This window comes from Sebastes umbrosus, chromosome 2 (genome assembly GCF_015220745.1).
Source record: "Sebastes umbrosus isolate fSebUmb1 chromosome 2, fSebUmb1.pri, whole genome shotgun sequence".
Taxonomy (NCBI): domain Eukaryota; kingdom Metazoa; phylum Chordata; class Actinopteri; order Perciformes; family Sebastidae; genus Sebastes; species Sebastes umbrosus.
Window position 1 is genome coordinate 27,526,319 of NC_051270.1, and position 23,138 is coordinate 27,549,456.

The 23,138-nt window shown below is 39.0% G+C and overlaps 1 protein-coding gene across 2 annotated transcripts in view; it reads left to right on the forward strand.

Moving 5' to 3' along the window:
* cpne7 (copine VII) overlaps positions 1 to 23,138 on the forward strand; it is a 38,308-nt gene that overhangs the window by 9,997 nt on the left and 5,173 nt on the right. For both annotated transcript variants that reach the window (XM_037755147.1, XM_037755137.1), the window contains exons 6-16: positions 3,060 to 3,134; positions 7,921 to 8,004; positions 8,092 to 8,181; positions 8,357 to 8,455; positions 8,643 to 8,729; positions 10,295 to 10,354; positions 11,010 to 11,143; positions 16,886 to 16,940; positions 20,476 to 20,527; positions 21,151 to 21,284; positions 22,811 to 23,047. In XM_037755147.1, coding sequence (XP_037611075.1) covers positions 3,060 to 3,134; positions 7,921 to 8,004; positions 8,092 to 8,181; positions 8,357 to 8,455; positions 8,643 to 8,729; positions 10,295 to 10,354; positions 11,010 to 11,143; positions 16,886 to 16,940; positions 20,476 to 20,527; positions 21,151 to 21,284; positions 22,811 to 23,047 — 1,107 coding nt within the window. The remainder of the gene's footprint in view (positions 1 to 3,059; positions 3,135 to 7,920; positions 8,005 to 8,091; positions 8,182 to 8,356; positions 8,456 to 8,642; positions 8,730 to 10,294; positions 10,355 to 11,009; positions 11,144 to 16,885; positions 16,941 to 20,475; positions 20,528 to 21,150; positions 21,285 to 22,810; positions 23,048 to 23,138) is intronic.

The following is a 23,138-nucleotide window of genomic DNA, read 5'->3' on the forward strand; positions in this document are numbered from 1 at the left end:
TAATATAATATTATAATATATTATATGATATTAATAATAATATATATAATTCAATTGCTATAATTTATAGGACAAATATGAGGCTATATGTTCTCAGTGATCCACAAATGACATCTCACTGTGGAGCCACAGACTTTATTCAGACCAGTATAATGGTGGGAAAGCAAATTATTTCGAGAAACTGGAGGAATCCAGGTGAGCCCTCTTTTCAGGAGTGGTTCACAGAGTTGGCAAAAGTGGCATCATATGAACAAATTTCTTTCAGCTTGAAAGACAGGACTGAGAAATATGAGGCGAAGTGGGGAGACTACTTTGAACACATTATTGATGTGGACAGATCTTGAAGTAAAGCACATACCATCACACAATACTCGCATACACAGCCCACATACACACTCTCTATGTGTCTGAAAATGAACTGGCTGCTTGTAAATTAGATTAGATCATGGTGCAAATTACTGTAGGAATATGTATTTAATTTGTGTTTCTTTTTGTATTTTATTATGATTTTGCAAATTTTTAAAAAATATATATTTTTATATTATTATTATTTTGAATAGAGGAATCATTTGAATTGTTGACCAAAGTATGACAATGTTCATGAAAAAAAATCAATAAAATAAAATAAAATTACAAAAACATTCATCAAATGTTCATCATCAAATATCAAGAACTAAATTAAAAAAGGTACACATTAGAATAAGTAAAAATAGCATCTGCTAAATTTTATGGTAAACATAATAAATTCCGCCCACTCTGTGTTTGAGATAAGAGCTAATAAATGAACAGTTATCATCTGCTGCCTCTGAATGAACGATTTGGGTAACATTATGTATTAAGGCACACCTGTGGAGCGCTGTCATCCGGCACCGCAGGTTGTTGTTTGGGATCCGGGGGAGGGAGCGGCAGAGACTTCAACACTTTAATATCATCGTTACCGGGGACAAGGTGGCGTCTGTTACATTGTTCCGCTTTCTGAGACATTTTAATGCCCAGAACTTGCTTTCTAACATAGTGTTTACTTTTTTAAACTGCACGTCCATGTAGGTACACAATACACATGCACACAAGTGTAATACTAGTTAAAGTTATCAATTTGTGTGAACACTTTTTGAAGCTTTTACAACTTAGGTCTGTCCCAAGTTGTGTTTACATATGATGAACAGTTTCTGGACTTTGCTGAAAACATTCGGGGACTAAGGGCCGTAAGCTCGCCCCTGGCGCCGTCTCTAATCTTAACCATAACAACTACATGCCTACACATAGTTAAACCCTTATCCTGACTCGACCTCAAGCCTAAAACCAAATATTTGCCTTTAAACAGAACTTGGCAAAAAGTAACAATCGTCCAAACTGAAAGGTCTAAACCTCAAATTGATCCCAACAAGAATAGAAATACAAGAGCACAGCACACACACACACACACACACGTACAAACACACATCTTCTGCCCACATTCACCTTTTATAAAGACGTTTCCCTGCACCTGTCAGGACAAGCTGTCTGATAAAAAGCACAAGTTTCCTACTTTGCCAATCATCACTGACAAGGCTTGTCAAGACCTGGCTGTGCTCGCTCTGCAGCAACTGTTCTGGCAGTTTGATGTAAAGTTTCTGTCAGTCTCCAATTGAAGAACGGAGAGAGCGAGTAAACTTGTGTGCTGTGTGAGTGGGCCAGAGGGAGCAGCAGAGGATGCTCGGTGATTCTTTTAAACTAACACACACCGGTACAAACAAACAAAACAAAAAGCAGCAGCCATTTGGAGATGTTAGAGAGCAGTTGCAAGACTTTACTGTTGCACTGTACTGTATGTGGCAACTTTTATGTTCAAGCTGAGGCAATAACCTAAAACCGCGGGGGCCCGTTAGTTGGCAGCTAATGGGGCTCTCTACTTTCTAGTTTTAAAGTCCAACAATCTCGTGTTAAGTAAAAGCCACTTCACTCTGTTAATTGCTCACCACAGTGCAACCGCTACTGAAGTAAAAGTTAGTTTTTGCAATATAAAAGGAAAATGATTTCAAAAAATCTCACATAAAAACTGAAGTAAAACAGTTAGTTTTAAATACTGGCAGATAATTACCTTCACCTTAATATTCTAGAGGCTTAAACCTGCAGTAGGTAGAATGTTTTTGGCATCATTGGGAAACAATTCCATACTAACCTTTCAGCATGTTGTAATTCAAGTGTTCTGAGAGAAAACTAGACTTCTGCACCTCCTCATGGCTCTGTTTTCAGGCTTTAAAATATCTAGCCCTTGATGGGAGACTTTGACCAATCACAGGTTATTTCAGAGAGAGAGCGTTCCTATTGGCTGTTAATTCAAAGGAGGCAGCTGTCAATCACTTGCGAACTCCAATCAAGTGGTCAAACTAGGCAGCGCTGATCAAATATGAATCAGTATTCTGTTACTGTAATGCCTATTTCTCGCGTCAAATGTTTTCAGAAACATCTTGTAGTGTACTGTTTAGCTGTAAAATGAGAATGTTTGCTCCGGCTGGTGGGCGGTGCTTGGTATTAGCTCAACTGATCTCAACATGGCTGCCGGGTCACAAACTTTCTCATTTTACAGCTAAACAGTACACTACAAGATGTTTCTGAAAAAATGTTACGAACCTTTTATTTTAGAAATTACAGTATTACATTACAGTAACTACTAGAGCATTGATTCATATTTGATATGACAGCTGCTCAGAGACGGCAGACTCCAGCTCGGCTCTGATTGGTTGTTTTCCTCCGGTGTGTGAAATCTTGCAGATGCCATTAGGAGCACTGGAGGACACAGAGGCACATGATTTTTTTTCAGATTACCTGTCTCATGCACTACTGTCAGGATATAGTGACCGCTTTATAAAAATAACTTTTTTTTAATCATATTTGCTCCATTTCTACCCACTGCAGCTTTAATCTTACTCTACAATAGTATATTTCTTGTGTGGAGTTTCAATTTCAGTCACAACAGCATAGCTTTCATGAGCTTTTTTTTTCTTTCCTGAGATGTAGATCATGTGATTGTGATTTCTTTGCACAAAATACTACTGACAAATGGTATTTCCTCTTAGGTGCATGCTGAGGAAATTTCTGGCAACAACGGGTACGTGGAGCTCTCCTTCTGTGCCAAGAAGCTTGACGATAAGGTGAGCAGAGAGATACTAAAACAGTTCATATTTGATTAGATATGGTTAAACAGGGATAGTAGTGATGTGATAATCATGATGCTGTATGTGCAGCGTCAGAAAGCACCCACGATGCATCACTGGCCTAGAAGTTATACACATGTACGGTATTATTTTTAAATCATTATATAATCTAATGTTACAGGGAGAGAAATATAACATCTTTGTAGTGATGTTATGCTCTAACATGTAAAGGTACAATAATAATTTGTCAACATACGTGTGTCACATGTGTATTACATGATGGCACATGGTATGTGAAAATGTGTATCACTTGTTGAATTCATGTGGTTTTACTTTAAGTCTGGATATCACTGACCTTAACTGCTCCTGCTCTCACACTGTCAAAGTTTGCCGAAGGCATATTTCAATCAAAAAGACAGCGGGAGCTTGCATCCAATTACAACTCTGATGATGTGAAGTCGTTCCATGTTCTTAGGAACGAGCCTTAGGATGCCACACAGTCATAAGCTGACCTTGATTCCCAGAGGTATTGGGCGAAAACGAAATTTTCTACAGCATGTGTATTTATTTTTGAGATTGCAGTTGCCTGCTACTCTGACAATGAAATTGAACCTTACTCTTACATGAGGGAAATTATGAAAAAAAAAAAAAGTGCATCTTCCCCTGCATGTGATATTTGCTTCATCTATCCCGTGTGCTACTGGAAGTATTGAGTTTCTGCCTGGAGAATCCACCCGCTTGCTTTGTTTAAACTGATGTGATTACAGCTGTGGGCGCATCGCTGTGGAGCAGCAGTGTGTAATCATGTACCGCTGAGAGACAAAAGTGTTCATGTTTTCACTCTGAACAAACATTTCAGCAGCTTATTTGGAACAGAGTTTGATGCCAGATATCTAACAACACTGATTTAGAAAATGATAGATACTGACTTTGTTTACATGCACAAACAATTTCATTCTGGTAAAAAAAAACAGTCCATCTTCACGTGGATGATTGCAAACTTAAAGTGGCAGTAGGCGGTATATGTTTGGCATCATTGGGCAAAAATTCCATAATAATAATCTTTGTCTGAGACTGAGAGAAGAGCGAGGACACAGAAGCACATGATTTTTTTCAGGTTACCTGTTTCATGTACTACTGTTACGATAAAGCGATCTTTTTATAAAAAAAACTTTTTTTAATCATGTTTGCTCCAATCTCGCCTACTTCAGCTTTAACTTGGTAAGATTAAACAACGGAAAGCTCTGGTTCTGAGACTTCCTGTTTGGGTTTGGTCACTAAAGTCAGGCTCATTTTTAGATTTCAACAACAAACGTGTGAGCTGTGTTTGCTGTCACTCACGCAGCGTTAGAATTTACTGTTTTTGTTGTAGTAGTCACCCATTTAATGGGGATTGTGTGTTCATTTTCTTTCGTGAAACATGTATTATTCCACATTGACTCCTGAAGTAATTAGCAAATGATTCAGATCACCTGATGAGCAGGGCGTGGGCTCCTGAGTGATAGTCAGGAGCAGCTGGGTGCATTCTCCCCTTTGGCCAATCTGGGTGTGATTCACCTCTACTGACAGTTGTTAGGGGAAATAAGGTTGTCTGCCACTGGGCACTCCACTGGGAATTTGCTAAAAGCCAGATTATACCTGCTATAAGGAAAAGCTTGTTGCTATTGTGCATGCATTCTCTCTAGTCGAACATTATCCAAGCACATGCAGGCTTCATTTTGTTCATTTATTTTCATTTGTGCACACTAGCATTTTATTTATACATGTGTTCTTTGAGAATATTTGATTTGGGAAAAACTTTAAAGGGGAAAAAACGGGAAGCTCAAACAATATTTAAGTTGAAGTGGCATTTGTTTATTAAAAATAAGGAGGCTTCTTGTTCATCATTTCCTCCAAATACGTTTTTGTTTTTGTATTTTTATGTGGCTGGAAAGGGTTCTCAGGCTTTTTACCTTAGGCTGAAGTCTGGGGTTTAGACCTGCTCTATATGAAAAGCATCTTGAGATAACCTCTGTAATGATTTGATGCTATAAATTGAATTGAATTGAATTGTACCGCCACTTGTATTAGAATCAAACTACATCTTTGAGAGATTTAGATGGGATACGATTAGTGTGGAAATTTACTGTTAAAGCAGCACCAATTGATTTTGTTTGGCACTTGAGGGCAACAAAAATTGGTGTAAACACTTGATTGACATGTTCACCTTAAAAAGTTGTTGTGTCATTACTTTGTTACATGTTGCAGTAATGGGATTACTTTTCTCAGTAGATACAGTCCAAACTGTAGGGGTGTTAAAATTCAATGTCTCGTTTTCTTTTTCTACATGTGTTAAACACACGAGATGTAACGTGTGTGTGGACGCTTTGAAGTTGTGTAAAAGGCACCGAAGAGTAACGAAAGTAAAATAAGGAGTAATGTTACTAATTACTTTAGCTTTTGAGTAATTAGTAAAACATTTTTTTTTCCAGTAACTTGCCCCAAACTGGTCAGCAAACAGTAGCCTATGTACACATGCAGCAGATCATTCAGTTGGAGTCGTATTTCTAACATAGACTGTACTTTATATAAGAAGTGGATGTTGTCACCAATCACGCCACCCATTGGTTTGTGGACTGCCGTTTTGAGGCCTCGAGTTCGGCATTTTAGCTGTTGCCATCTTATTCCTTGGCTGTCACCTTCTTGGCTATTTACAACCAGAAGTGACACGAGAGAGTGGAGCTAAGTACAACCAAATGCTGAATAAGACATTTTTAGGCGACCAAAAATGTTATAATTAACATTCATGAACTGAAAACGCACTGTGAAATGGTTAAAGTTATAAGACGCGGACTACTCCCAGACCGGACGACACCGTGGTAGCGCCCTAAAGCATACCCTGCTTTATGGTCTATTTGACTCTAAATGGGACCATAATTTACTAAATGAACATCATGTTGTATTGAAGAAGACTTGAAACTAGTGATTGAGACCATAAACTCATGTTTATAATGTTTACTGAGGTAATAAATCAAGAGAGAAGTAGGGTCATTTTCTCATAGACTTCTATACAATCAGACTTCTTTTTGCAACCAGAGGAGTCACTGGCTTTTAGAAAGAATTCAGGTTTAAGGCACTTCCACATTGGCCTCACTTTTCAGACCCGGAGGTTGCCCACTGGTTTCTAACCACCTGATGAATGTAAACTCAACATTCACTCTCCTTTTAGCTACATTTTGGTCTCCACCAACTCCAAATGGTGGATGTCAACAGGTCGAGCTCCTGTAACCTGCTTAACATTATAGTAATTAAGTTCTCATAATTGTTTGATCTGATCAGCAATCAGGTGTATTATACGTTAATTTTCTTAACAATGCAAATTGGCTGCCATTAATCTGGCAGGTTGATGTTGGGCGCAGCAATTAATCTACCAGATGAAGCAGCAAACTGTTCCTAATTAGCTGCTTGTCAGCTGCATAACCTCAACCTGCTGTAGATATCAAAAGATCACAGTACGGGTGTTGATGAACAGGAGGATTAATAATGAGATATCATAGATTGTGGCAATGACAGCCCGGGACTGAATTTTGACATCTGTGTCCGTGCTGCTGATGCGAACTGGCTAGCGGTTGCCATGACAACAAAGAGAGGATGCTACGGCTCTTTTTTGCTCCTGTCCCTTAGGAGATGTATCTGGCTAATGTGGCGGGAAATGCAGCATTAAATGTCTCATTGGGTGTACACAGAGACCCCTCACCCGCAACAATCTCCCCCGCCCCCCGCCCTCCAACTGCCACACACACACACACACACACACACACACACACAGTAATAATTTGTTTTCCTCCCTGAAGAATCAATTGACCTAAATAATCAGTCTGCTCTCAGACGCCTGCACTTGAGACTCAGAGGATGATCTAAGGCTTAACCGTAAATAACCGTAAAGGATGCAAAATCTTACGCATGTTTTTAACTTTTCACGCTATTTACTAACACTGATGATGTAAATAGACGTTAACTCAAATGCATGATGTTAATAACAACCCAATGCTGGGCTATTTCAGATGCATTTTTCACATGGGAAGTAATGGAGTGTAAAATAAAGTTTAAATTATCTGCTAGTGAGCTTCAAATATTGGTTGAAGAAAGATTTTTCAGAACTGCATTGAACACTGTATGAGAGGAAATAGCAGGTCATCAACGCTATTGGCTCGAGAAAAAGGTCAGTGATTGAGCGAAAAAATGTAATAACAGGGAATGGCATGAGTCGGAAGCTTTTTCCTCAATGTCTTGATGGCGTCTCCTCCAAAAGAGCCTCCACGCTGTGCTGTAAATGTTATACCTGCTTCTCCCTGACCTTTAATCACAGAGACAATTACCTCTGCCTCTGCAATCAGCAATGATAAATCAGTGTCAACAACCATTTGTATAAATTACAGTTTCCTCTCATACAAACCATCTGAAAAACCCAAGATACATATTGAAATAACCCGAAAACTGAATTTTTAGCGGTGATGCTTTTCATCGCAGCCCCGTGGTAAATATTATCTGACTCATTAGCTTCAATACTGTGACTCAAATTAAGTGAAACCCTCAGTGTTTAATGTGACGTTGTTTGTGTCATTTGTTCTCATTAAATAGATCTTAATCTCAATGACACTTCCCGACTTTTCCTTATTTGATTTAAAGCAATTTCAGGAAGACATTTGACCTGATGTTACCAGAATTCATTAATACTTTTCTTATCTTTGCTATGGATCAGTTGTTACAGGGTCCTCTATTAACATGTCTCTTTTCTCGGCAGGATCTCTTCAGCAAGTCAGACCCATTTTTGGAAATATACCGAATCAATGATGATGAAACCGAGCAACTTGTGCACAGAACTGAGGTAAATTCAACATATTCCCTCTTTAGTTTAAGAAACCGCTGTTTTCTGCCACTTTGCCTCATATGTGATGTGTTCCTACTCTAACAGGTGATTAAAAACAACCTGAATCCTGTGTGGGAGCCCTTCAAAGTGTCGCTCATATCCCTGTGCAGCTGTGATGAGGAGCGAAAGCTCAAGGTAAGGGATATTCAGTCCACCATCAGTAAAAACCATCAGGAACTGTACAACCAGGATTTAATGGGAATAGAATAAAAGATGTTTACTGAATATTTGAGGGATGATTAACCTACATATTGTATGAATACTGTATGTACGGCCAGAGAGTAAACAGTGTTGTCCATGTGTGCCACAGTGCCTAGTGTGGGATTACGACTCCAGGGGGAAACACGACTTCATCGGCGAGTTCTACGCCACTTTCAGGGAAATGCAGAAAATTTCCAGTGGAAATAAGGTCAGTGAACGGAGAGGCGGAGCAGAGCGGAGGAGAGACAGCCGTGTAACCGTTTCATCCATCTCCAACATGCCTCTCATTTTACTCTGCTGAAATCCATCCCAAATGTCATGGTGCTTAAAGCCAATGTTAAAAAATACTCCCGTTTGTTGCTGCTGTTCTTCATCTTCAACTTGCTTTGTTTAAGGTGACGTGGGATTGTTTGAATCCCAAGTACAAACAGAAGAAGAGAAACTATAAAAATTCAGGAGTTGTCATCCTCAGTGACCTTAAGGTAGGAGTCAGTTGAACCAATCAGTGTTTTATTCTTTTATTTTACATTATGAACATTTTGTTGTTGTATGAAACACTTGTTTAGAATTTTAGGAACAGTAAGAATGAATTGTCAGCCAATTAGACTGTTGTCAGGCCATTAAATAGGCGTTATCGGTCGCTATCGTAGACCGTATATAAAGATGGACGACGCGTCTCCACTTCCGAACAAATCGCGAGCCGAGCACGGCTGCAGCTTGTCAGCGAGAGAGACTCACAGCTGTCAATCATGACATCTCATCCCCTTTTTATAGCATCAAATAACTAATTAAAACCAAACTTATCAGAAATGAACACTTAAACATACATCAGCGTGATAAGAACTACATAAAATGACAGAAACCATCTTTGGTAAAAATGTATTTGATGTGTACTTTGACTTTTTAGTTTGGCGCATGTCAGATCCACTAACATGGAGGAGGTGGGATTTATGACATATTCTGCAGCCAGCCAACAGGGGGCGATCCAGATGTTTTGGCTTCACCTTTGTTGAGCTGTCATGTCGTTCATCTTTATATACAGTCTATGGTTGCTATAAGCCCCATAGATGTGGGTCAATAGGGGCCTACTACACCCAATAGTAAGTTCTATCATCTATTCACATAGTCGATCACCGAAAGAAGGTATTAAAGAAAACGACAGCAAACTCTAGCGACCGTAGTAATTATAACAGGAGCAGAAGCGGAAGTCAGGCGTCGTACTCCATATGGGGTGGAGGTCAGGAACGATGGATGGAACACAAAACAATGTGTAGTTGTCTTTGTGTTCACAAGCGTCAAGTTTCACTTTTACTTTTGAAACATAGTTGTTTTAAGCCAAAACACAATGTTTTTCTGTTCAAAACGTATCATTCAGTTTTACAAGTAAGGGATAATGTACTGCTAGCAGGTCATTGTTGGGTTTATTTCACGACAATGACCGGCTCGCTGTATATTATCCTGCTTATTACACGGATACTTACTTGAGAAATCAATAATTTGACACTAATGGTCCTCCAGAGTCCGACAATAGAACTGCATCCATAGCAACGGTCTGTTATACATAGCAAAAGTCTGCTATAAAGAAATAACAGACCATAGAACGCTGTGACTGACCAATCAGAATCAAGTATTCAACAAAGTGTAGTAACGTGTTAGATCATGTTGCTTTTAAGTTTCGCTTTCACTTTTACAGCGTAGTAGGCCCCTAATGACCCACATCTATCACCCTCAGCTTATAGCGATCAATAACACCGATTTAATGGCCTGATAATAGTCGAACTGGGTGCAATAAATGCTTGTTTGCATGTATGCACTAGGAACAATCTTGTTTGGTTTCTCTCACTGTACGGCTAAATGAGTAAATTTCACGGCTGCTTCCACAGAGGGCGTTTTTAGTCTCCTCTGCTTTGAGAAGATATATCACAGCATTTTTTTTTTTACCCTTTACTGTCAACAGATTTGTTGAGTTAATACAGTTTTAATGACCAGATGCTTCTGACAAGATGCTTCTGAGATTTTTCCTTGAAGATGTTTTTTTTTTTTGCAGCTCCACAGAGTGTACTCCTTCTTAGATTACATCATGGGAGGATGCCAGATTCACTTTACGGTAAATTGAGCCGTCTGTGTTTAGTGACGCTTTACTGTCATTGAGCTTCTAACTGCACTGGTGCTGGTTGTATGAATTACCTAATGCTGTCAAATTGTCAGCATGTTATTTGTTTGTTTAGATCGTATTGATTATAGATAAACTTTGGTATGGCATTTCTTTGGTGGTCCATTAGCACGCAATATGCAGCGAATGTTACATTTTATGACTGTGAAACAATACACTGTGTTTAAAGATCTTTTAATCCTCGAAACATGATGCTTTTTGTCAGTGTACTTAGTTGATTTTCTTGTAGGCAGCTTCGTGGAATACAAAACTTCAACTCTTGCCCTTTGGTCTGCCCCAAAGTACATCTCACTCTCTAGCGGGATTACTGAAACAATGAATATTAATTATGAGGATTGCTGTGGTAGATGCAGTTCCTCCTTGGATCTACAGTGTACGGGAGCTGTAGCCATCTCCATCTATGTGGGTGTAACAAGCGCAAGTTCTTACCTCTGATTAGATAATTTATACTGCCATTATGCATATTTCAGGCTCGCTCACGCAGAATTACTTATAATATCATAAGCAGCCAAATAAAGATGTTAAGTAGCAAAAGACAAACTTAATTGAATCTGTCATATTGTTGATGCTGTACACTTCTCTCTGCCAGGTTGCCATTGACTTCACAGCCTCCAATGGAGACCCCAGGAACAGCTGCTCTTTGCACTACATCAACCCGTACCAGCCCAACGAGTACCTGAAGGCGCTGATAGCAGTGGGGGAGATCTGTCAAGACTATGATAGGTTTGTCAGCCTTTTGTTTCTCGATAAAGGCCCACAGGGATTGTCAGAATGTCCTGTTGTAAAATAGAGCTGCAAAGTGCCCCTTGCATGTGTTAGATCTCTCACACTGGAACGAGCCACTCCTTCTGAACCACACCAAAAAGGATAGGAATGGAAATCATGGAAACAGAATTGCAGAAAAATCTTGCAAGTTATTACATTCCTGCTGCTGATGGAAGTGAACTGTTGACCGCCAGCTCCTCCATATCCAATTTATTTCTTCACTGAAATGTATTTTGCATCGTATATAGTAGTCAAAAACAGCAGCCGGTTACCTGCGGCACATTCAGTCTTGTTTATTTTCAACATCATGTTCACATTGGCAAATGTATTTTAGCGTTAAACCCATGGCAATTTAATGCATTAGTAAGTATTGGTACCTGGAAAATTAGAGCAAGCAAATGTGGCCTCTACTGGCATTACTTATGCATGAGGCTAATCTGGGGCTGGTGCTTGGTAGCAGACGTCAAGGACACTGACGCAATATTATGGACACAGTTGACTAGCCGCTTTGTCAAAGTATCCATTAATTCACAGCTTTTAACAATCTGTCACAAAGATGACATTTTGACCTTTAAAGCCACAGGCATTCAAATCCTGTGCAACATTGGTTTTGTTACAGAGAGATTTCTAAGCAATTTCTAACCCATTCTTGCGTAACAGTTTGAAGAAAAAACAACACATTTCTCACAAATTGATTTTAGCAAATAACAATGAAACAAACCAAAGTAAAAGATATGATGATAGATTATCTGTTACCTGTAATCAGTGTTTACACTCTACTTACCTTTAAATATTTCTGTTCTTTTCTATATGGCACTACTGACAAAAAGTCCCATCATTATGATCAAATCATCAATATCCTAGCTTCATGTAACTTCAATTTCTTGCCACAGAGAGAGCACAAGCTCCCTCCCCACACATATGCTCAACACGTTGTCATCCCAATTTGTCAAATACCGCCACTTTGTTTAGGATTAGGCAACAAAACCACTATAGTTAGATTTAGGAAAGAACTACATGGTTGGACTTAAAACTAATACGTTTGTACAGAGAAAATGAAACTAAGCGCTGTGAACACTGAACACGAATGAACCGATGATTGTAAAGTGAAAATGACACTTTCGGGAAGGTATGGGAGGTGAACAGCGGTCTCCGGGATAAAAGCCTTGTGTTTGTCGGGCCCATCCACCTCCCGTCCACACACTCTCTTTCGCTCTTTAAACTACCTCACCACACTCCCGGTGCACTTTCTCAGAGCGTTTACTGTTTGCTGTCGATGGATTTACATTATAGTTAATGTAAAGCCTGGTGCGTTTCATGCTGGCACTGAGGGGTGCTCTACTCCAGCTCGTTCTCATTCCCGGGGCGTAAAATACAGGCACCTTGTCACTGTTGTTGGCGTGTGATACTGCCGCACAAGGCACCCCTTAGTGCCGGTATGAAACGCACCAGGCTTTCCATTAACTATAATGTAAACCCATCCGCAGTAACAGTAAACGCTCCGAGAAAGTGCGGATGTGGTGATGTAGTTTAAAGAGCAAAGAGACACACGGTCGGGGGTGGTCGTAGATGGGTCCAACAAATACAGGGCTTTCATTTTCACTTTCTCTTTACAAACGTAATTTTAAGCCCCACCGTGATGTTTTTTCCTAAACCCAACTTATTGGTTCTGTTGCCTAAACCTAAGCAAGTGTTTTTGTTTGAATTCACGTTAACAATGTGTTTACTGCAACATTGACGCCAAGGGGTTGGACCAAGCGTCAGTATGCGACGGGTTCCCCTTGTTCCTTCCCCACACACACACACACACACACACACACACACACATTTTTGCACAAGCCTGTGCCTCTGCTGTTTGTAAGGACCGTGCTAACTGTTTCACAGTGTCTATGCTCACAGTGGTGGCTGCATGTTGCTTTCTCCCGTGGATAACTGAGTGCCACAGTTTTCTCTCAGCATCTATTGCAGCTACTGGTCCCACTTCTTAGCTCGCATGGGCTCATTACCCCGAACTGCAGACGGACACATGCAGAGACAGGGGCTAACACCAGGATAACGTGCACTTCAAAAAGAACTGGGAGGCGTCATGGCTGGTGAAATAACAGCGCCATGTAGAATCAGATGTAAAGACAGAGGAGGTGCAGCAGGAAGCCTGTTAGAGACACTGAAGCTATTTGAATGAAGTTATACTTTCATGTGAGAGTTCACGTTACTGTAAATATAAATACTGTCTGATATAGTTATCAGGTTTTTGACTACCACATTTTTGTTTTTAAAATGACTGCTTGTCTAATTGAAAACAAATGATAAATAATGTACAGATGTGCAAAAACTATTGCAGACAGGCTTGCAGGTACTTGCTAATTAATGTGAAACAATTCTTTATAATATGATATGTGTCAGAGAAAGACCCTCTCATCTGTCAAAACTAAGCCAGATGAGGATTAACACTCTGACTCCTGATTTATGCAGATCCTCCTATTGAATATCAGGGTAGTACTGTCTGGCTAATTATAGCATCCAAGAGAGAGATAGCACTGGAGACACTGAAAACATGCCTGTAAATTAGCAGCTCATTCTTGTAGCTTTATCATTTTCATGTTTACTATATAGCTACACACGAGAGCATCATACATACATGGAAACACGTCTATGGGCGAACAGTGACGGCAAGTGTAGGCAGTCCTTCCCCCCCTTAAGTTGGAGTTGTTATTGAGGTGTAAAACGTGGGCAAGCAAACCTTTTAGCCTTTAGTGAACATAGGTGATGTGGGATTTTAGAGTCCGTGCAGAGGAGTGCATTATGGAGCTGGAGTGACTAGCTTTTGTCTGTGTGGGCAGAGGCTCGTTTACCTTGCTGAGAGGGCTATTATACCGGGCACATCTCCCCGTGGCTCCTCACGTGTGCTGACAAAGTGAGAAAACAAGCACCACCGTGAACTTCACAGCAAAATCCATATGATGAAAATTACTTGTCAGTCGTTTTCACTCTAAGCTGAAGGTACTGTGTCAAATCTCTACACCTGGTGAGATGGAGTTCTCTTAAGACATTTTGCAAATTGTGCATAGAAATCAATTCATTAAGGCTCCAAGGGCAAAAGTATGGAAAGAGTCTAGAGGTCGAGATAATGAGTGCTGTACAATACATCTCAGGATAAAATTGGCTCGGCATGAATCACTCCTCCCCCATTTTCATTAAAATATTTCTCTCCTTTGGCAAAGCTGGTAAAACCAATATAATACCTAGCACATCATTTGTTTTTCACGATTATTTTGCATCCATACAACATACCGCAGTGTGTTTGAAAGGTCACAGTAGTGGGAGTAGGGCCTGTATTCAGCAAATGCGAGTTATTTAGATGAAAATGGATTAGTGAGTTTTAGAGCAAGGGCAGTTTTTTACGCTGTTGTATCAGTTAGATACCGAAATCTATTAATTTGTTTGGAACATTATTACTGGAGTGTGTTTATATCTGGATACAGTACAGCACATTAGCATGTGGAGAGGTTGCATTACAGAGAATACAAGTTGGACACATTCAGATGTTTTTTTTTTCTTGGAACAGAGGATAGTGACGGTAACCAAATATGTGCTCAAAATGGACCATGTACCATATTCAGTGATGTCTTCCTAACTAAGCCTACAGACTTTTGCTGTTACCATTTGTAGCCACTGTAAAATAAATAATACTGCAATGTTATGGGAAAAGACACAATTTACCCTTTTTTCTCCTCCAAATTCCTTGAGAAGGAGCACTAAAATGAAATAAAATAAAATAAGATAAAATAAAATAAAATAAAATGAAATAAAATAAAATAAAATAAAATAAAATAAAATAAAATAAAATAAAATAATGATAATAATATGTTTTGGTGTTAGGTGTATTACTAATGGTGCTACAACAACAGCAATTGCCAACTGCTAATTATTCTTGTAGAACAACTAAAACTGGCCAAAGTGAAGTTGCTTCTATCAAGAGTTCACAGTTAAGAGTTTATTGCTCCCTCGAACAGTGTACAAATCAGCACTCCGCCATCAGTGTATATATACGTCCACACCCATCAGAGTTAATTAAACACTTCTGATAGCTCTGAAAAGCTGCCTCAAAGCCATATTAGCTTTAAGAGTGGACAACCAACTCTCCAATCAACACGTGTCAACACACCAAATACATCAACACCTATTAACAGTGTAGATTTTGTTGCGTATAGCCTCAAACACTTTGTCCAGAGTAAATGCATCAAACACATCTTGTCACGATTCGGTCGAGCTCGAGATGTTATTTGTGATCGCACTGGGCTGGAGAAGTTGGGGTTGTTTTGTCAGTCGTGATGTACAATAAATGTTCTGATAAGAGAGGCAGCCACCGGAGAAAACTGTCTGTAGACAAACATTCACTGATGTGACTGAAAACATGCCGTGACAGCCCTGCTGCTTATCCTAAATGTCACAAATGCTTGTACATTACAGTAAACATAAATTGTTATCTGTGTATTCAGTGTACAGGATGTCATATAGTTTAAGCCCTGAGGGCCCCTGAGGGTAAAATGAACCCACCTAACACTGAAAATAAAGACAGCTGTAATACAATTTACAAAGAGTTATAAATATTTTTTCAAATTTCTAAAAGAAAGAAAAGAATACTACAAGAAATGCCAGAGATACAAAGACTGGAAGGAAAAAGAAAAAAAAAAATGAATAAAAGAAAAACAGGATGAAAATAACAAATGTTTGCACTGCTTTTGTACACCGTATCCACCTCATTCACATATTACTGTACTCTGTCAAGAGAAGTTGTTTAAGATCCGATGGAGCCGATCCCAGCTGACATTGGGTACACCCTGGACAGGTTGCCAGCCTATCACAGGGTTGACACATAGAGACAGACAACCATTCACGCTCACATACACACCTACGGGCAATTTAGAGTCAACAATTAACCTGCTGAAAACCTACGCTAACACGGTGAGAACATGCAAACTCCACACAGAAGTGCTAACCACTGCACCACCGTGCCGCCCTTATTTAAGATGTCTTTTAAAAATCAGAAATGAGGATTGACTGCAAAGTGAAGCAGGAAAGCTGTTCCATACAACTGGACCGCTAATTGGATGCTATGTAGTGGCTCTATTTCATGCTCAGAATTCAGATACAGGTGTGAAGGGAGTTAGTCGCACGCTCGTAGCCCCTATCTTCCTTCACACCTGTACTTTCATCGTGGTCAGCACCTCTCCAACACTGGTGTGCGTTCGTCCTCTCTCATCCTGAAAGAATTCAGATACACAAATAAAATAGCAGAGGGTAAATATAGTGCACTCTCTGGGAAACAGGTAGTGGTTTCAGACATATGTTATTTATTCAAATCTGTGCACCCTGGCCTTTGACAAGGAGTGCACAATCCAGCACAGCAGAGCCTCTTAAAGTAATATCTGCTCATCTAAATGGTACGATGAAAAATGGAGAGGATGAAGACTGTGAGAGGCTCTTTGAACAGGTGCGACGCTGGCTGTATAGGGACCGTGGGATTTCAGATTTAAAATTGTAATTCAGGCTTTTAACTTGAATGAAATGCAAACAAGCAGGAGGTTTGCCATTGGAAACAGATGGATAAGCCATCAATATCTTTCAGATCGCTGTCAAAAGCCAGATAAAACTGCAGTGACTGTGATATATAATTGGTTAATTTGCTTATCTTTTCAGTGACAAAAGATTTTCAGCTTTGGGGTTCGGTGCCAGAATCCCTCCAAATTACGAGGTGAGTATCTCTCTTTGTAACTCTCTATCTATTCTATCTATCTCTCTCTATAGCTCTGTAGAAATATATCTATAAAAATATATAAATCTGTTTTTCATTCATACTAAACCTTCTTTTTTTCTATTCTGTTCCGTAACTATGGTTTCATGAACAACATTATGCATACTGTATATCTACATGCTCTTATGCAATCCTGGCATTTTCCGCCACCATCTGATTTCCATTACCTGTTTTATGACACAATTTGTCATTCTGTCAAAATTTCACATTTAAAACTAATTACCGAGTTTATTTATATTCATAAGCCCCCATATCTTAAAATATCAACTTGTCTTGAGAAAATAACATGTTCCGATTAAATAAAAACCCCGTAGTGTCGATGCTCAATTTACATAAGAACTCTTGAGTGCGAGAGCATTTGTTTAAGCAAATTGGACTTGGAGAACCAAAAGCCTTCAGTGATTCTGAATAGAGCCCTGGGGAGACGTCTTGACATGTGAAGAGTGAGTGCATGCACACACACATTTGCACTGTTGAATCACCGTGCTGTTTGATAATTTATCAGACCAGAATGGCTTATGTTTAATGTAAGATTTTACTGTTCTTGGCGCCGATGTGAAACACTGATAATTATCATTTCAATCATTGCAAAGATTTGTGGCTCAGTAAATACAGACTATTAATTTCTGAATTTACCATGACAATGACAGCCCCGCAGGCGTCAAATTTATTTTACTTCATGCTGTTGGCACATCGTGGTTGTTGGTGCAGGTGAATGCTAATTAAGTCATTAGACTAATCAACTGCATCTATGGACTCATTGGCTACACCTGTGTGCAGGTTTGATGGACCGGGGCTCTTTCTCACTATGTGCTGCCTGCTGTGCACTCTTGAAGCCTTAATTATGCATTATGCATACTAAGTGTGATTTGGAAGCATATAATAAATAAAGATCCAAGATATCCATCTGCCAGCCGAGGATGCATCAGATAGTGAGTTAATGGGAAGCCTCACATTTCATCGCAATGAATATGGCCTATTGTGTTATGTTAATTTAAAGCCTCTGAAAAGTTGCACCGGTCAAAGCTAAAGTTTAGAAGAGAACATCCCTTCACATCAGGTGTTGTTTATTAAGAGGGACTCAGGTGTGGTTTGTTGGTGGTTTGAAAGTAAATGAGGAAGCAAACCAAAGGATTTTTATGATAGTAGATATGTGATTTTAGCATGAATTTAAAGCTAAACTATCTATCTGCTGATTGCAAGGAAGGGATGTATATATTTATGCTAATTATTTGGTAACCATGGTAACACATGCATGTGAGTGCAGGGCTTTCCCCTGAACAATCTGACAGTTAAGCAGTGCAGCGCGTTGTGCTTGTATCCTACTCCGTGCACATTGGCAGCTAAATAAGTTCATTGAAAATGGGTGACAGCGATCCTACAGAAATCTTGTTTTGCAGGCAAATAATGCTAATATTGCTCGTAATCAGTTATTTCTTTGTAAGCTCTTTGTGACACCAAAGAACATAAATAAACACATAAGAAACATTAAAGTTTGTAAAAAGCCAGTCTGTACATGAACAAGACCAGAACCAAAATTGCTTGTATACATGTGAAAACCTACTTGGCAATAAACCAGATTCTGATTCAGATTTTTCCCTCAGTCTGGACCAAATGACCACTCAAAAACTCATTTAATCTGCTTCATCGGGACTGTGTGAGTGTGGTTTGATCGTATTTGATTGCCTGTGTCCTGCCAACATGAGCAAACCAGTGAGAAAAACACAAATACAGAAATATCTCAATTAAAATAACCAAAACTGACTTCCAGCTTTGGCAGAAATTGAAGTCCTCATGTTTTTACACTGGTAAAAAAGCGCAAAGCTAAAAAATAACATTGTAATATTGAATGGCAGGAAAATAGGTGTAACTAATGACATTACCAATGTTTATCTATGCTCCGTTCCATATTAGTGTCCCTATAAGCCATGTCGGTGAACCAGCCTGCACAATACCTCACAACTGGAACATCTCAATGGAAGACAGCCATTATTAATGTTATTAGTTACACCTATGGATTTCCATGTCAAAAGGTCTGCCATGAAACAGGCCTGTTAAATGAGATACACAACATGATTCACTCTCTTGCAGTGGCCCAATGCAAACCCTTAATGGTTGTGTGTATGATTAATTTCCCTGGGGCTCCTCATATCTTTCTATACGGTGACTGAATTCAGGCGGGTAATCATATTAAAGACAAAAATGACTTAAAAGAAAATAGCCAGCTCGAGAAGAGTCAGTTGTCACGGATCTGGCTGACAGTTGGTGCTTGTGAAAAAGGAGGTATCAAGAAGGCGGTTTCATTTTTGCCTATTAAACAGCTTTGACATAAACAAAGTAAATCTGACGTTTGAAATAGATAACAGAAGAGGGGTTGCATCTCTTTTCAGAAACCAGATTTTAAGCATATAGTACATGTTATATGCTCATCAATGTAGATTGATGAAGGGATGATTCAGGATTTTAATACAAGTAGATCCTTCTGAATGTAGTATACACGGATCAAAACACCCTTGAAAAAATGAATTGCTTTTATCCAATGGTGAAATAGACACTGTTTTATTTCTAATTCACTTTTGATGATAATGGCTTATTGCAAAACCCCCAATACAGTTTACACACCTATGCTATCAGTTCCTGATTAAATATTTGTAACCTTAACATAGTATTAGCGCATACCTCCCCTGCCTTTATTAATATACATGCAAAACTAATCTTATGCTGAACCAATCACCCATTAAGTCACTATTGATATAAATATATCTTCTCTTGGATACATACTGTAAATGTGTCCATACTGTAAATGTGTCCATGTCCACTCTTGAATGTTTTTTTTTGCCATTGTTGTTGTCTGTTTATTGGTTTATATGTCGTTAAGGTGGCCAGCCTATTTGCCCCTACTTTTTTTTTAAAATTATTATTATTATTATTATTATTATTATTATTATTTTTATTTTTATTTTTATTTTTAAGTAATATGGTTTTAATTAAAATAAATAAATAAATATATCTTCTCTTAACCATTTAAAATTTGTTGTTGTCAATTTAAATACACCCAAAGCAAAAACGTTTACATTGCAAGTACTCTCTGCCAGCCTCACCTAATTTTAACGTCCTGCTCTCGTCCACTAACACAATATCCAGTTTGCCGTCGACCGTCTGCCTGTGAACTTCCATGTAGATGCAGCATTATTGTCAAACTCGCACTCAAAAGCTATCAAATTTTCTTGTAGGATCACGAACATTTCCCAGTTTCAGTTTTGGTCACATTTGGTTTCCTTGGCTTTGCTGAGCTCTTGGTTGTTTCAATCAAACATTATTATAAAAGTGATCAAAATTGTAGTCAGCAATACCAGAAGAAAAAATTGCAGAAATCTCTGATACAACAAGGAAATAACAAAAAAGGGTGTCAGAGCACAAAGTATCCTTGAACACCAAATTAGTGTTTCACAGTTTCCTCTTTCTCCATCCACAGGTGTCTCATGACTTTGCCATTAATTTCAACCCGGAGGATGATGAATGTGAAGGTAAGGAGGGGCTTTGTACACCAGTTTCCCCTGAAAAGTGCATCTCTATGCTGATGATACTAGAGTTAACATCTGTAATCTGACAACACACACTCAGCAGGTCCCCATCACAAAGTTCAGGTAAATGAATACATGACAGATCATATTTGTAACATCCAAAAGTGAAGAAGAAAGCCAACTCCTCTGTACCGATGTTTGTGAGCATTTCTATGTGCATCTCTCTCTAGTTTTGTACTTATGAGTCAGTCATAGTATGTTTATGTTTGATTGTCTTTATGGATTTCATAATTCATTGGTTGTTAAAATCCATCCATCCATCATCCATCCATCCGTATATCCGTCCATCCGTCCATCTGTCCATCCGTCCATCCATCCATCCCTCTATCCATTATCTGTCTTAGAATACACATAAGCTGAAATCTAAAACGTTGCTTCTTTTAACTTTCTGCGAGGCAGAAAACATGTTCAGGCCTCTTGTAATTCTTTGCGAGACTGCAGTGAATAATTCATCTGACCATACCTGTATAGTTAATAATCGCTTGTTTAATGACATGCGTGTTTATTGAAGTGTAGATAACTGTATTGATGTATCCTTCATTTTGCTCTGTGCTCTCTTTGATCAGAGATCCAAGGAGTGGTTGAGGCGTACCAGAACTGCCTTCCTAAGATCCAATTGTATGGCCCAACCAATGTTTCTCCCATCATTAACAGGATAGCCAAGCTGGCAGCAGGCGACGGCAACATTAAAGATGCTTCTGTGAGTGTCTCTTTATACTCTATTCGAAATATATGGATGTAATATTGGCAGTTCCCAGAGTGAGTAGCCTCTGGTTCACCTCACTGCTTATAGTAATAATGCCCTGCGGCGCAAAAAGGAAGAAGGGGCCCGTTATAGAACAAATTAGTATGGAGAGAAATCATACAGTGCCGTATTGGTGATGTATTTTTTATACATCAAAAAGAAATCACCTCGTGAACTGCTTTTAAAATGTGACTTCACACAAGTAGCCAATAAGGTTATTGTGCTCCTTATCTTTCCTTGATATCTCCTTGGGAATAAGAACACAAGTTGTTTATCTATTTACTATCTTAAATTACCCACCGGCTGCACGGACATTGTGTTCTAAACTATTACACTCTTGTAATTGCACTGACCTTCATGTAGATAGTCACTACTCAATGTTACTCCTTCTTTTGATCAGCAAATGAGCTCCAGTACACAATTAGGCTTTCAGGGAACACATTAGAAATTAGAAATACACACACTCAGGACACTGAGTAACACATAACACAGTAAGAATACCAACAAACTAACCACTACTCATGGGACCAATCAGAAATTATTACAGTGTATTGTACCATGTTAATATTCTTGTAATTCTTGTATGCTCATTCGGGCTGTCAAAGTTAACGCGATAATAACGCTGTCGAACTAACTTGTCGTGAAGGAGGTTAAATAACTTTCCAAACTTGTGTTAAATTTTGGCGAGGACAAACTGGCATGGCCATTTTCAAAGGGGTCCCTTGACCTCTGACCTCAAGATATGTGAATGTAAATGGGTTCTATGGGTACCCACGAGTCTCCCCTTTACAGACATGCCCACTTTATGATAATCACATGTAGTTTGGATCAAGTCATAGTCAAGTCAGCACACTGACACACTGACAGATGTTGTTGCCTGTTGGGCTGCAGTTTGCCATGTTATAATTTCAGCATATATTTTTATGCTAAATGCAGTACCTGTGAGAGTTTCTGGACAATATTTGTCATTGTTTTGTATTGTTAATTAATTTACAATAATAAATATATACATACATTTGCATAAAGCAAGCATATTTGTCCACTCCCGTGTTGATAAGAGTATTAAATACTTGACAAATCTCCGTTTAGGTACATTTTGAACAGATAAAAAATGTGTGATTAATTTGCGATTAAGTATTTTAATTTTTTGACAGCCCTAATTCTCATATTATAGTGTTCAGTGGACACATGAAATTAATTTCACACATACACACATGGACACACACACATAAGATGTCTCTGCTGTAATTTATGGTATATTTCCTATGTCTTTTGTTTTTAATATCCTCTTTTTTTATCTGTTCTTGATCCTCTTGTTTTCTGTATAACACTTTAATAAAGTGCCATACACACATACACTTATCTAATACCCGAGGCAACACACACTGAGTGTTGTTCTTGCTTATAACCACACATTGCTGTTAAAATGAGTTAATGTCAATATGGATTAATACACACTGAAAGCTTTTATCTTCTTCCAGCGTTACCACATCCTGCTCATCCTCACGGATGGTGTAGTGACAGACATGGCAGACACGCGTGAAGCTATTGTGCGAGCCTCCTACCAGCCTCTCTCCATAATCATTGTTGGTGTGGGCAATGCAGACTTCACAGACATGCAGATTTTGGATGGAGATGACGGAGTCCTACGCTCACCAAAGGGCGAGCCAGTCCTCAGAGACATTGTGCAGTTCGTGCCCTTCAGAGACTTCAAAACGGTCAGTTTTTCTCTCCGTCTGTCAATCTTCACTTGTTGACTTTCAGCTTCAACCCCACTCCTTATGACTGCTGTGCTAGTGATGCTCATGG